At 30.7% G+C, this 15,567-nt stretch overlaps 1 protein-coding gene across 2 annotated transcripts in view; it reads right to left on the reverse strand.

Moving 5' to 3' along the window:
• LOC122270504 (uncharacterized) overlaps positions 1 to 15,567 on the reverse strand; it is a 105,109-nt gene that overhangs the window by 70,014 nt on the left and 19,528 nt on the right. For both annotated transcript variants that reach the window (XM_087149842.1, XM_087149843.1), the window contains exons 4-13: positions 15,264 to 15,323; positions 14,969 to 15,082; positions 13,662 to 13,777; positions 13,520 to 13,578; positions 13,378 to 13,430; positions 11,052 to 11,176; positions 8,675 to 8,816; positions 6,588 to 6,649; positions 4,851 to 4,963; positions 1,188 to 1,288 (exon numbers count right to left, since the gene is read on the reverse strand). In XM_087149842.1, the coding sequence (XP_087005968.1) occupies positions 1,188 to 1,288; positions 4,851 to 4,963; positions 6,588 to 6,649; positions 8,675 to 8,816; positions 11,052 to 11,176; positions 13,378 to 13,430; positions 13,520 to 13,578; positions 13,662 to 13,777; positions 14,969 to 15,082; positions 15,264 to 15,323 (945 nt within the window). The remainder of the gene's footprint in view (positions 1 to 1,187; positions 1,289 to 4,850; positions 4,964 to 6,587; positions 6,650 to 8,674; positions 8,817 to 11,051; positions 11,177 to 13,377; positions 13,431 to 13,519; positions 13,579 to 13,661; positions 13,778 to 14,968; positions 15,083 to 15,263; positions 15,324 to 15,567) is intronic.

The raw sequence follows: 15,567 nt of genomic DNA on the forward strand, positions 1-15,567 counted from the left end.
AATTAACAAAACGACATGGTTTTTACTTTACATCTTACAGTATAAAAAGATTTTAAAAAAATTAAAAACATTTAAATAGTTCAAATAGTTTGTCAGAAAATATCTACGTTAAAAAGAAGAAAATACTTTAAAAACTCGGTACTTTTTTTAGAAAAAATTTTAAAGTGTAAAGTATGACAGTTTAACAATACTTTACGCTTTGTACTAATTTACTTAGTACTAAGTGCGAAGTATATACTTCGCACTTTATACTTTACACTCTATACTGTACTTTACACTAAGTTAAAAGTTAGTGTAAAGTATACGTGTTCAAATAGTTTAAACATTCTTTACACTTCATACCATACTTTACATTAAGTACAAATTGTAAAGTACAGATGTCTAATTACACTTTACACTTTGTGCTAAACTTTACACTAAGTTCAAAGTGTAAAATATAATTGTTTAAGTGTACTTTGCACTTTCTATTTACCACTTTGTACTATACTTTACACTAAGTTCAAAGTGTTTAACTATCAATATTTGTTACGTTGAAGCGTGATAGTACTGTTTCCTGTTTTATAATATTAATATTAAAATATGCAATAAACTCTGAAGTCATTATTCATGTAATTCAGCGCTAAGTGTTAAGTAAAGATTACTAACCACTTATGTTAGTTTTTAAAAAAAATATGTATAGACAGAAAAAAAAAGAAGAAAGAAACGGATTTTTTCATCCTATAAAGTGTTATGAATGAAATCTCTTAAATCATACAACAGTAAACAGCAATGGTAGCGGAATAAGTTTATTTTGACAACAAAAAAAAAACACTTTTTTTAAAGAAACACGTCGTTTTTTTTTATTGAATTCGATCAAGCGTGTGAAAATAACTCCTGAAACTAAATTTCATAAAATTTTGGTAGTGAAAAAAAAAGAGGTGCCTGCTAAGACTAATTATTTGACACAAAATTTTTAATTTCGCCAACTTTTGGCATTGGCAGATACAGATATATGCAAATCACCAGTTTAAAATCATGCTGCCTATATAAGTAATTTACTGCGCAAACTTTTATCGTGGTACAGTGAAGTATGATGTGATGTTCAATGTTTAGAAAAAAATTTAAAGTGATAGTCAGATATTTTTAAAATTATTTATTGTGCCAAGTCGTCACAGTTTGCTAGGAAGTAAATATAATTCTTTACTTACTATACGACATTTTCCAATTTTTTTATAACATTCAGTATGTCAGAATTTAAAAATTCTTCAAAAGCAGATGTTGTAACAATAATCCCCTTGGGAACAATGAACTGTGAAATAAAATAAAATAATATTAGCAAAATAATTATAATGCACAAAACATACCAAAGTAACTTTTTCGACAAATGGTCCGCAGTGATTTTCGTATTTTATATCTGTTTTGTTTTTCCTCTTTTTTCTCTCTTTCGACTACTGTAATTTCTCTAGTTTAGTTTCGCATATTTTATCTTTCATTTTTCGTTGGCAACTTTTGGCAACTCAAGTGATCTATATTTCAAACCACTTGGTTGGACTCGGTGGAAGCATGTTGAATTTGAAGAAGAGCCTCAGAGCTCATACAAATCTTGTTTGGCTAAGTTAAGCCTTACCTATTGAAATACAGAGTTATAGGGAAAGCTCGTAGCACTTTACAATACTCAATACTCCTGGATGTTAAATTCGTGATTTCGGTTGGAAGCGTCTTGTCGTTTGACGGGGACTCACGTGCCCCAATCTTAAGCCTTACCTATGAAAAAATAGATATTGACTGATGTTGAATTTGAAGAAGAGCCTCAGAGCTCATATAAATCTTGATAGGCTAAATTTAGTCTTACCTATTGAAATACAGAGCTATAAGCAAAAGCAGAGAGCTCCTAGAACTTTACTATGCTCAATACTCAATTCAAATCACTTTTGTTTCATCTCATTCAAGTTCAGCAAGTCTTGAGAATGAGCGTACTACCACATTGACGTTTTGGGCCATTTTCAAAATAAGCGTAGACAGCGTTGTCTTTAGATAGGCTAAGCTTAACCTAACAGTCATGAGAAACGGGCTGTGCTCTGTCTATCCTAGGATTTTCCAACCTGAAGGTGGGGTCGAGGGTCATAACAATAGATATGATCCATCAATGTGTCATAGGGGGAAATGTATTGTTATGAATAGATCCTTGAAGTGGGGACTCTTGAATTTTAACAAATGTCCATCGCCAAACATTTGGCGAATGAAACATCTCTTTAGCAACCCCTAAAGATTATACCACCACGTGTTATCAATATAGTATTTTTAATAATCAAGATGGAAAGATTTTTTCATAATTCAAAATTTGGAGAAAAAAAATCCTGAAACATGAAAAGTACCTCTATTATTTTCATGGGGAATTGAAGAACAAGACAGCTTGGTCTTGTATCAGAAAAGAAAACGGGTATAGAGCATAAAACAGCAATTTTTTGTTAATTACTTGAAGGTTCATTACACTATCACTTCGTTTAACAACTCCTATACATCTATCTGAATCATTTTAGTTTTGTTTCTTCCTAAAAATCGATTAAAAAAAGATTTTGTTTTTAAAATTCTCGTTACTCTTTTCAGCACATTTTGTTAAGATTTAATTTTATTTGTTAAAAATTTATAAATATAACTTTCTATCACATAACTGTTAAAATTACTAAATGTTTAAATTTCTTTTGAACCGTTTATAATTTTAAACGTTTCGATACAAATATTAACTTTCAACAGCATCAAATCAGTGTTTTATTAAAATGTTTCAGTTTTTGTACTTTTTGACATGAAATCAAGTGTTAGTACTCGCGTCCAAAATGAAAATTTCGAGAAAAAGAGAAGAATGGATATAATTTTAAATTAAATAAAAGTAAAATTTATAGCTCTCAGAGATTTCAGAAACCTATAATAAGTAATGAAAAATAACAAGTTTTTTAACACCCTATGCCAGAAAATCAAGCAATAAGCTTGGAACTTGTACCAATTACTTAAGTTGTCGTTTTTAGTAACTGCATAACATTTCGTAAACCTAGCGTAAATATTACTGGAGATATGATGGGTTTTTTTTTATGAAAAAAAAGCTAATTTTTTGTTTTATGGTTTTTTGCTATAACTTTAAAAATATTCAATGGAATTAAACAAACTTTTCGTTGCAATTTAAAATTAATTACAAATGCATTGATTTAAAATTTAAAAAAAAATTGCAGAAAAACTGCGCAAGATATGAGTATTTCAAGTAGTTCTTTTATGCTGAGCATGCGCTAAAAAGGAATTTAAAAAATTTTTTATCTGATTTTATACATTCAAAAAGTTTTAAGCAATTCAGGCCTCGTAGTCCATCAAAGAAAAAAAGATCGCGTCATTTTTTTTTTTGAAACAGTATACATACACCATACTATTTTTAAAATTAACTAAGATAAAACATAGTTAATAAGATTAATATTTTAAAAATATAAGTTCAATCAAATTTTTGGGAACAATAATTTACTGGACTTTTAATATTACTTAATTTTTTAAACTACTCAATTTTATACAATATGACTTTCTTTAAATGTGACAGTAAAATATTGTGTTTTAAAAACATTATCAGTGTATAGAATTACATAGAAAAAAACATATAATTGTAATTAATTAGTAAACATGATTGTTGTAGAATATTTCATTATAAAACAATATTGATGTAATTTTAATTTTCAGAAAAGATTAATTACCACGGTAAAAAAGAGAGATTGTTTACTTTTCATATTAAGAATACATTTGAACAAGATTAATAATCTGTGGCGTGCCAACTTTTTTTTGACTGGGGGGGGGGGGGTGATGCCAAGTCCCCATTGCCCGATTTAATATTTTCAAATTAGTTGTATATATTGTTATTATTAAATATATCTGTTTCATAGTCTTCCCATTTAAAGTAGAGAAATAATTAATATTTATAAATTTTTTATGCGCGTAACATCAATTTTCTCGTGAACAAGTTTTATAATAATTGAGTGTGCACAAGTAGTTACAGAGTTACACTTAAAAGCTTATAAGGTGTACAAATAATCTTAGGAGAATCCAAAATTTGTCATTTTTCAAACTATGAAACTGTTATTTTAAGCTTAACAGTTGCAAAGCTTTGTAGCATGATAATTTAAATAATCATTGTTGAGAATGATGATATTCTTATTTCTGATAAATCATCTTGCTCGAGTCATGGTGGCTTAGAGGATAGTGCGTTCCACCTCCAATGAGGTGAACAGGGTTCGAATCCCAGTGATGGTTGGTCGCTACGAATTCTGCACTAGCCATGCATCGACCACAGTGCTGACTTAAAATGTCCTCAGTAGTAGACGGATCATAGGTCAGAGTCCCCTAGCCGTCAGCTAAATGTGGGAGGTTTTCGAGTTTTTACTCTTCATGTAGCCAAAATGCGGGTTAGTTCCATCAAAAAGTGCTCAACGAAGGCAAATTTCTCCCACTACTTGATACAGGATTTCCCGTGTCTTTTTGATTGGGTTCAACATCACTAGTTTAGGGAGTTGAACATTGGTAGTCGTAAACCCTAATTTGGGTCGGCTGTTCAACTACGGTTATAAAATAAAATCATCTTGCTCGTGTTATTACCTTTCATACGCATGCTTATGAAGTATGCGTATGAAAGGTATGGATTAATGAAATGTAGAGTAATCGCTTAAGTCTGAGTAACATTTAGAGTTTTGAAGCAGATTTTGCAGGGTTTTCTGACATTCGGGATAGTTTTGTTAAAGAGAACACTAAGCTTTGCTTATTAATTAATGGAACTTAATATTCCTGGACTGTTAGCTATGATATATACAGTTATAAATGCAAGTAAAAAAAATTCTCATAATTACCGACTTATCTTTAAGGCTCATTTTTGTTAGTTTTCCCAAGGAGGATCCTTTCCCGCCAGATATACTACCAAATTGAGAAATCTCATCAGTAAACTTGACTGTCACAGGCACTTCTAAAACAAAAATAAGTGTTAAATTAAGTTGTATTAATCCTTTAAAAACTGCACCTGAAAAGTAAATAATAACGCAGGGAAATACTTTTCTTTTGTTTTCTCTTTGCATATCTTTGGAACGTATTTTCGATATTTTCGAGTCCCTGATTTAAAATATGCAATTAGTTTTACTCGAGGGAATGCAAAGTGTCCCCACATCTCTTCTGCGTAAGGCGTGGTGTTAGGAAGAAGGTGAGTGTATATTTCATTTCAAGACGGGACAGTTTATAATGTGATATGCTTTTTGTTCAAAGGTTTATTTTTAAAGGAATAGACAAGCTTGCATGTATGTATATAAAATTGTGCGTTCTTAATAAATTTACTCATTCAGCTAAAAAATAAACAAATGATGCCATTTTGAATGGAAAAAAAACTGTAGCTTTCAAATTAAAACCAATTTCAGATTTCAAAAAACCCCACCCGAATCAGGTAAGATCATGTTCTTGTTCAAATGCTACAAGAAATTTGTTTCGCTAAGAATTAACCTTTTCGAGACTCGCGAGTCATAAATGTATTCATACGGAATCAGAATTAGGATAGTAAAGAATAAAAAAGGGTAGCTTAAGTTTGGGCATAGCCCAATTTGACAGACTTATTTTTGCTTCGCACAACCAAATCCTGTGTGTTAAAAATGTAACTATACAATTTTTAAATCGAACTAAGTAGTGGTGAATTAAATAAAGCAAACTATTGTTATCCCGCACACAAATAAACTGCGATAAAAACAGTTTGGCTACCACTTTTATCTCTGGTAACCCTGATTATCAACCCCCTGAGAATGCATATATGACACGACTGTCTCGAAGAGGTTAACCGGTTAACGCCCAGCGTCATATATTTATAACAGTTCCTTTTTTCAAAAACATTCATTGTGGTGGGAAACTTTTTTCGGCATTTTCATTTATCTGGGTGAATTAAAAGATTCTCAGATACCACAATGATTTAGTTATTTCTGATTAGATCTAGAATTATAAGGAGCAAGTACTTTTTGATCTATCAAGGACTTTTTGAATGCCCTAACAGAAGAAAAAACAATTAATTTCCGATAATATATCATACCACTTTTTCCATAAAACAACATTTTGTATAATTTCAATTTATAAATTCAGGACGAAACGGGTTAAAGAGGACTGATTGGTCTATTTAACGTTAAATCTTTCGTCTTCCATGGTATGTTTTTTTCGAAAAGAAAATAACTGCTAACTTAATAATTTAATTTTTTTTTGGTGAGCCAAACTAATACATTAACATTATTAGTAATAATATTTTGATTTGAAATTATGCATTAGTAATGCTTTATAAAACTAAATTCGTTTAATTCAAATTAATTAAAACATTAATACATTACTTTTTTCGCCAGGACAAAATATGTTTTGAAACTACGGAGATTCCGTAGTAGTCGGAGACTTTTAATAGAACATTTCACTAGGGATATTAGAATACCAATTTTAAGGTAGTACAATTCCGTTTTAGAATTTGAGTAATACAAACTGTCCGTAATTTCCTTTGTTTCGAATAATTATTATTGTTGATAATTACAAAGATATTATTAAAAAAGATTTTAGAATTGTCAAAATTGCCTTACCTTTAGGGCACACCGTTTGACGCATAGGAACCCTTGGTGTCGGGGGCTCATTATACACCTCCCTGTTTTAAAAATTAAAAAGTTTCAAATCATTTTTCAGAAATAATCTAAAATTTAATGAAATAACTCTTTGATGCCTAATAACTTTTCTGAATTACTTACAATCATTTAATAGCTCATTTAGCCAGTGTGTCCTGTCTGGAAACACTAATTTCCTAAATATTTCAAAACCTCTCGATATATATAAAACTATTTGCTTTTAAACGCTCGCCAATTTTAAACGACCACCATTCTTTAACCTTTTGCACAACGATGTCATTTGTGAGGAAAAATCATTAGCCACCAATTTAAAATCAAAACTTTTTAAACCTGAATAATTAATAACCACTTTATTTTATGAATTTTCAAAATTATTCAAAAAAAAAGTATTGTGCGTTTCAAATGATTTAGTGTTTGTATTTCAAACAGCCTCTTAATATACTTGTGCATCTTAATGTATAGTTCAAAAGGGTTAAACAACAAATAGCTAAAGCATGTCGCTTCACTTTGAATACAGTGTTTAAGATCGCACCGGTTAATGAGATGCCAGATAAAAATTATAAATCGAAATTTTCTGTTCTGGAAAAGTTTAAAATTTATCATTTCTCTACTTAATTGCATTTAATAGTAGTATTTACCAAAAAAAATATTGCCAAATATGAATAACAATTATTATTTAACTTATTTTTAAACACGTATTTTTAACCCTCAAACTGCATATTGTTATCCTTTAAATGGAAATATCATACAATTAATAAAAATAATCCAAATTTTTATTAAAAAGGAGAGGTTGCAGTACCAACAGCAACCAAGCCTCAAATCACTGATTTAAACATTAAGAAGAGAAAAAATTTAACAGCAAAAAGGGTTTCGTCTAGGATTAAAAATGTAAAGTAAGACTGATGAGCAATTAACAGTATATTTTAATTACCAATTAAACGTGTCTATGAATGTGACGACTTTATTTAATAAATACTCATTTACGAGGTCATTATGAGTAATAATTCATCAACTGGGTCATTAAGCTAAATGATTTTTTTAATTTCATTTTTACTTTAAAATGTATCTTTTACTGTTTTAGATTTGCGCATTCTCTTAATTGAAAGAAGTTTATAACAGCTAAAGTTTGTTCCGTTTTCGCTAAAAAACCTTACAAATGAAAATCATTGGATCCCAGTAGAACGGTTTTTTTAATAAAATAATTAATAATGGTTATAAATAGCAGGAAATATAAGAGGTGTTCGATTTAATCTTAACAAAGTAGCTAATTTGTTTTATTATTCGTAAAGAGCGCCAATGAGTTATTTTTTTTATTTAAAATATTGTTGTTCTGAACATTTATAAAACAAATTCTCGATGAAAACTATTTCTGTCAAATCTAAAATAGGTCACAAAATGTCCAAAATTTTGAAAAGAGGTAAAAATTAATTGCACTCTCACATGTGCACCGAGTTCGAATCCCAGCAATGGCTGGTCGATACGAATTTCGCACTCGGTTCGCACCAACCACAATGCTGATTTAAAATATTCTCAGGGATAGACGAATTATGGGTCAAAGTCCCCTAGCTATCAGCTGAATGTGGAAAGTTTTCGTGCTTTTCCTCTTCATATAACGCAAATGCGGTTTAGTTCCATCAAAGAAGTCCTCCGCGAAGGCAAATTTCCTCCCATTACTTAATCCAGGAGTTCCCTTGTCTTCTGGATTGGGTTCAAAATTACGAAGCTACGGAGTTGAACATTAGTAGTCATAAACTGGGTCGGCAGTTCAACGACAATTTTAAATAAATGAAACCTGTTAATTTGACCTCATCCGTAGGTTAATCATCTGTCTAACAACAATGAAACCCGTTAAAGTAACCAGCACTGTATATTGATTAACCGTCTAAGGTGATCAATATAAAGAGATTGATGATCAAAACTAAAAAAAAGCAAAATCAGTAATATTACTATTGATTATTAGCTAAGTGGACCATCAAATATTTGACCTTAAAGTGGTAAACTTACTTAGGTTTTATCATAAGTGAAAGTATTGTATAAAATGTACTTACCCTGATAAAAACAATCCATAACCAGTTTTATTTTGAAAAGTGAATTGTACAAAGAACAGCTCTAAGAACCCGCTCCATCCTTGACCACTATATAAAACTATAGGCTCGTTGGACATTGTGCCATGTAAATTACATGACATACCTATGAAAGATTGAAAATGGAAATTGAAACAATTTCATTTGCAATGGAAAAGAACTATTTTTATTTTAAACAGCATCTGTTGGCAATTTCAAATAATTAAATATTAAATAAAATTACAATTAAGGTAAAACTATTTGAAACCGACATAGCGTTACGAACGGTGTATGTCTGTGCACATAATTAAGTGCAAAAACGGCACTTCTTTGAAAGAGTGGACACTTTTGTTTCTTTTTTGAGAGTTAAACGTGAAGATTCGATTTAGCCTGCAATATACCTTTCAGTTATTTATATATATTTTAGAATTATTTAAATATCTTGGAGCTCAAAATAATTTAAACTCAATGTTAATTTAATGAAATTTAATTGCTTTAATAATACTGGGGCACATTTTTTTATTGCATTCATACAAGCACTTAATCTCATTTTATTCGGGTCTGTGGACTTCAAATCTAAAATCAGTTTTGTTCGGAGAGCTGCATATTTTTTTATTAAATGATATATATAGTTTAGTTTTTGTCGGAATGTACAAACTTATAAAGAACGTAGAAGTTTATATGCATACAAAACATTAATCTGCCCTGATGAAAATAACAATTAAAACAAAAAAGATACCTTCTTAACCTATCACTTTATAAACAGAAATATATTATTGATTTTTCCTAGCACCACGACGTGAGCAGCAGAGAAGTGGGGACTCTTAGCATTCTCTTGTTTGAATTTTAAAGACTCCAAGTTGGGAATATATAATTGAATAACATAAAACGCTGTAGCTTTTAGAGAAAAACCGATTTCAGATTTGAATTCGGTTTGCGAAAATATCTAAGATGCGTTCAAAAATTTCAATCAACAGAGAAGAAAAAAATTTCTCAGTGTTATTTGTCAGAAATTCTCAAAAGAAGAATCGAATCCGAGGAAAAGAATCTATGAATAAATGATGTTGTTGCTGTCGTTGGCCACAAAGACAAAGGGTGAGATTTCCAGTGGTGCCATCTATGGCTAAGAATTCGTCTTCTGTCATACCCGTTTATAGAAAGGACCCATTCATACACAGATCGTAATTTTGACCTAAACTGGAGAACGACCAATCTCTAATCCAGTACCCCCAGGGGTATAATTTGTTATGGAAACATAGAGGACTTTGTGACTTGACAAATTTAATATGCACCATTTACTACAAGGAGAGTCTTCGGCCAGCTGACTCCCTTTCTCACGTGAGACAACGCATTAACAACCAGGCTGTCATGGCCACAGAATATATGATAAAGTCATATAAAGAAAACTAAAACGTTTTTCAGAAGTCTTGCAACTACTCATTCTATAAGAAATGTTTCGAAAAGGTGGATAAATATTTTCAAAGAGTGAATTACTCTTACGGTTGATGAATAATGTCAAAATTAGTAATAACAAGGTTTTTAGTCACTTTTCTCTAAATTGTTTGACCGATTTTCGAATCTCAGTGATGACTAGTCGATTCGAATTCTGCAGTTGGCTCGCACTGACCGCAGTGCTGACACAAAATATCCTCAATGGTAGATCCTGGGTTAGAGTCCCCTCGGCGTCAGGCTAACCGAGGGTGGTTTTCGAGGTTTTACTCTCCTTATAGCGCAAATGAGGGACAGTTCCATCAAAAAGTTTTCCATGAAGGCAAATTGTTCCCCATACTTGAGCCAGGAGTTCCCTTGTCCTTTGGATTAGGTTCAAAATGACAGGAACAGTTTTGTAGTCGTAAACCAAGTTTTGAGAAAAAATGTTGGTGCTAAAAATGTGAATGGTTTATGGAAACAACGACATTATTTTGAACTATATAGGCTATTCAAGCTGATATCAACAAATACACCAAAATATATCGAAAGCATGCGGTTCACATCTGTCAAATGGACACTTCTTCCTTGACATTTATGATCTTTAATTACAAACCAGTACAGTTAGAGTTAGAGTTAGGTCTAAGATTAGATAGGTTAACTGTATGGAAGAGGATATGAAAGTCTTAAGAATTACTGATTTGAGAACAATCACAAAGAAAAGAGCAGAATAGAGGAATGTTCTAGGAAATCCCCTGGCCCACAAACAGCTGCCATATCAATGGAGAAAGAAATCCAAAATCGTGTCTGCTGTTCAACGACGGTTAAAAAATTATAAAATCATACTCCTCCAGCGTTGTTACTCGCGGTACTGAAATGGCAAACTAGAAGACTAGAACCCTAAAAAATAAATAAATAAATAAATCAAATCAACCTGCGGTAAACTTAGCTTCAAAATTTCGCGTTGAAGTAACAGTGCTGAATGGCTTTACGTCGATATCAACATATTTAACAGGATTCATATCTGCGTAGGGATTGATGAGGAAACCAGCGGGTATGCTGAAATGAAAGAAAAAAAAACTTCTTCTTAGTAAAAGAAAAGCATTACAATATCATCAACCATAAAATAAGCACACGTGGCTGTAAAAATTAAATTGCAGAAACCTTTCACGGTATTTAATTTTTTTTCTCCGATTTATTATTTCATTAATGTTAATATTTACAAATTAGTTGATGAAATGGCTGTGAGCAACTTTTCAGTTCGAAAGATACGAAAACTGTTAATGAGCTCATAACCTTAGTAAATCGAGAAAAATCTTTGATTTCACACTTTAACAGTACAAATCAGTAAATTTGCAGATTATCTAGTTAAAGTGCATGTTAACGGATTTTGAGATTTAGCCTTAGAGGTGACAGTCACATGGGATCACGAGAAAAATTTTTGCTTAAAGAATTTGCCATGAAATATTTTGAATTCTTACAGTTATAATTTGCAGATATCAATTAAAATAATTTTCCAAAGGAAAAAAAAGCAATTTCTTGTTAGTTAAAGGCAGTGGTTAAAAGCAGTTATTTTTACTATGTCGGTCTTTCACATCGCAATAAACGAGACGAAAATATTTTTATGAGACATGAAGTAATGTAGAGGAGAGTCGGGTAGCCCCACCCAGCGGGTACCCCCTCCCACTGTCAATTTCATATGTATAGAATATTTTTTCAAGTCAATAGGCCATCGGACATTAATTGTTATATTAAAAAAAGATTATTTTCAAAGTTTCAAGTATTTATGCAGCTGCTAACATGGTAAACAATAGTTTTGAAAATATGTTGAATACAGTAGTCATGAAATTAAGACAAATTGGTTGAACGTTTCGATTAAACTTCATTTTAATACTAAAAAAATAATTTTTTCTATACATACAGCATTAAAGTATGTAGTCTTAAATTTAATTTGCACAAAGAAGGAAGTCTATATGTGAAAAATTGTTCGAGTAATTACAAATTTACAAGAAAATTGGATTTCGGGTAGCCCCGCTCACATGAATGTCGGGTATCAACGACCAATTTTATTTCGTCGATAAATGTACGGTTGCAAAGATTATTATTTTATTGCTTCGAATTTGAATGTTACATGCATTTTTAACAAGAAATATTGTTGTTATTAAATGATTGTTATTAAATGATAGAATTCACTAAAAGTATATAAATATGTAATAAATAAAATAATTTTGTGATAAAAATGTTAAACGAGGTTTACCTATGTCAATACATTGGTCATTTTCATTTACACCTGAAAAAACAGTTAAAAAACATAATTTTTGTAACTTGGCGGGGCTACCCGACACATTTTGAAAAGAGCTGAAAAACATGTTTTTTTTTAATTTCTATTTTTTTAAGTTAAACTATTCTTTTTTTGGTTTATTCTTTTTGCATTATTTAATTAGATGATAAAACAATAGAAACATACAAAAATATTGATTATTACTCAATATTATACCGAAATATAAGCAATACTCCTTAAGTGAGTGGGGCTACCCGACTCTCCCCTATATTTGTGAAAAATTTTGATTTAGAATAATTTCCAGGCCACCCCTAGCAACAATTTTACCTTGGCCGCAGTTGGGCTCAAAATTGGCTTCATATCGATCCTAGAAGAAATTGCATCAAGGGACCAATATTGGGATGTGTGAATTTTTTTATATTAGGTCCTGGAATGGTCTATATATGGCCTACATTGGCCAATATAGGGCCTATATTGGCTAAATAATGTATATAAAATATCAGGTGAATCTAACAATTCAATATAGGACCGATATTGGTTGTAAAGTGGCTGTAAAATATCGGGAGAATAAGAAAATTCTATGCAGGGAAAAATAACGGCCCTTCGAAATCTTATTGAGTCAAGATACATGAATATTGGCCCAATGAGAGATCAAGTTATTTTGCAGCTGAGGATGCTTGGGGTAGGTTTGGAGAACACAAAAATTTAATTTCGAAAGAAATTGAGTCAAACAATACAAAATAGTTCATAACTTTTGTTCTCTCACGGGTGATTTTCGCTTCTGGATATTTAATACTTGAATGAATTCCCACTGGTAATTTAACACTGTTTTTATTTTATCTTTGCATTGAGGAAACTGAACTATAAGTTAAATTTTTTCACGTATTATAACTTTATTCATACCATTTAGCAGTTGTTGTTTTTTTTAAAACGTACTTGTTACTGTTCATAATACCCAAAAACTCTGTTCAGAACTTACTCTTTGAATATTTTTGGAACTGATGCTTTTAACAAATGGAACCCATAGCCATTCTAGGAAGAAAAAAATATTAACATAAAAAAGCATGACTTATCTTTCTTTTTTCACCAAAATTAAAATAATATTAAAAAACTTTCGTTACCTCTGGCACATATCCTAGTAAATTCTCGAAGTTACATCCGGATATATGAGAGCTATTACCTTAAATAATAATGATATTTGGTTAAATAAAAATTAAATGTATAGAATAAATATTTGAAGTATTAGAAATCTTAAAATTTTACCTAAACTTCTCATCCTTTCTCCGAATAAATGCATCTCATAATCTGGATCTTCATTTATAGAAACTGTTCCTCTTATATTCCCCACTTGGCAGTAGAAATTCATGCTCTCGGCGACTCTGGCAAAACGATATTTTATTATAATAACTGCAAAACGATATTTTATTTTATTTCGTAACTGTCGTTACATGGCTGACCCAACCTTTTGGGTCGGTTTAATAGTTCCTGAGAAATCGAGTTTTAAATATCTGACTTTTATAAAATTCAATTTCTCAGGCACTTTTCAACCGATTATGCTTAATTTTTTTTTATTTTGCCATGTAAAGTAATATTTTTTAAAATTATTAAAAAAACTGCATACCTTACGGTTCAAAAATGTTTCGACTATTATTAAATGAAATATTAAAAAAATAATGAATATTTACTAAAAGTTATTTTTTGCAAGGAATTATCTCTGAATAAACAAATTTTATAATTTTGTGCAAAAATGTTTAAATTCTCTTAAACAAATTCGCAAGATAAGGCGAAATACGCAAAAAGTAAAATTAACATTAAGGGATTCAAACTTTGAAGCCCTCTCCTGACCAAACTATTTGGACAACATTTCTCCTGATTGCGGCTACTCTCTATATTTTTAGGGTTAGAAATCCAAGTCCGTCGAAGAAAAGGCATGTTTATTCAGAGAAAGTGCGTTTTTGTATCTCATTTTGTAACCTAAACCATCGTTCGCGCTTATTAATTAGCACATTTGTGATTAACTCCTTGAGCCATAAGAAAGAGTCCTAGACCGTGAAGATCCGATCATTAGATCAAAAATTATTCAATGTGATTCATTTACTTCTTTGTTCATTTATTTTATTTTTTCTTATTTATTTATTTTTTGGCGTACTGTACACTATTTTTGACTTTTGCAAAGCAGTTACTGGAAACATACAGATGCTATGAAAATACATCTTATGTTTGAAAATTTAATTTAAAATGTTGCTATTACAAGTATTTCGTCTTTTTTGGATATGTAACAGCCCTGACACAACTAGACTCTCTGTTTAAACTGATTATACGTAGTGGTGTGGCCAAAATAATTGTAAATCAGTTTTGTTAGGTCTTAAATAAAATGCTAAATCGTAAAATTTACTTCAATCTGAAATGTTAAAAAAAATTTCCAATTTAAACAGGATGTTTTGGGTTGCTTGCACGTCATAATACCGTTAAAAAAAATTGGCTTCTCCTGTTTACGTAATAAACCGGTTCACTCTATAAGGCATGCTGTTGTATTTTTTTATTGAAAAATAATCCTACTCTGTACTTACTTTTGAACCGGGGGTTGAAAAAGAGAGTCCCATTCAGATTTAGCAATAGCGCTGGTAAATCCTGTTGGGTTAGTATCGAGTGTTGGATCATACACATCAGACGAAGCATTCCATCTGTGAATTTTAAAATATTAAATAATATTAACAAAGGCATTAAAAAAATTTTAAAATATGGTTACCAGTGATACAAAATAATTTAAGAGTAATCGATTTCAATGCATGTTATAATTGAAAATTGTTTATTTTTTAAAAACTATTTTAAAAATGAAACCAAAAAAATTAGTAGTTAGCTTACAAGAAGACGAATTTCACAAAAGTTTTTCCATCGTGTGCTTCTTTATTCTCTGATTTCCGCCTGCAAAAATAAATAAATATTAATAATAAGTTTGCTATATTGAGAAAAGGAAAAGAAATTAATGAATTTCGAAAATATTTATTTCAAAATGATTCTGAAAAAGGTTACTATCAACTTAAAACGAATGGGTCCTTTTTTTTTGAGAAATAGAACGGAAAAGAAATAGGTTTGCTACCACTTTTTAAACTTTTATGGATTCCAAAAACTTCAAAAACGTATTATCACGTGACCCGCTTGCAATGTG

The sequence above is a fragment of the Parasteatoda tepidariorum genome, chromosome 8, assembly GCF_982258835.1.
Source record: "Parasteatoda tepidariorum strain Cologne lab strain chromosome 8, Ptep-v5.0, whole genome shotgun sequence".
Lineage (NCBI taxonomy): Eukaryota > Metazoa > Arthropoda > Arachnida > Araneae > Theridiidae > Parasteatoda > Parasteatoda tepidariorum.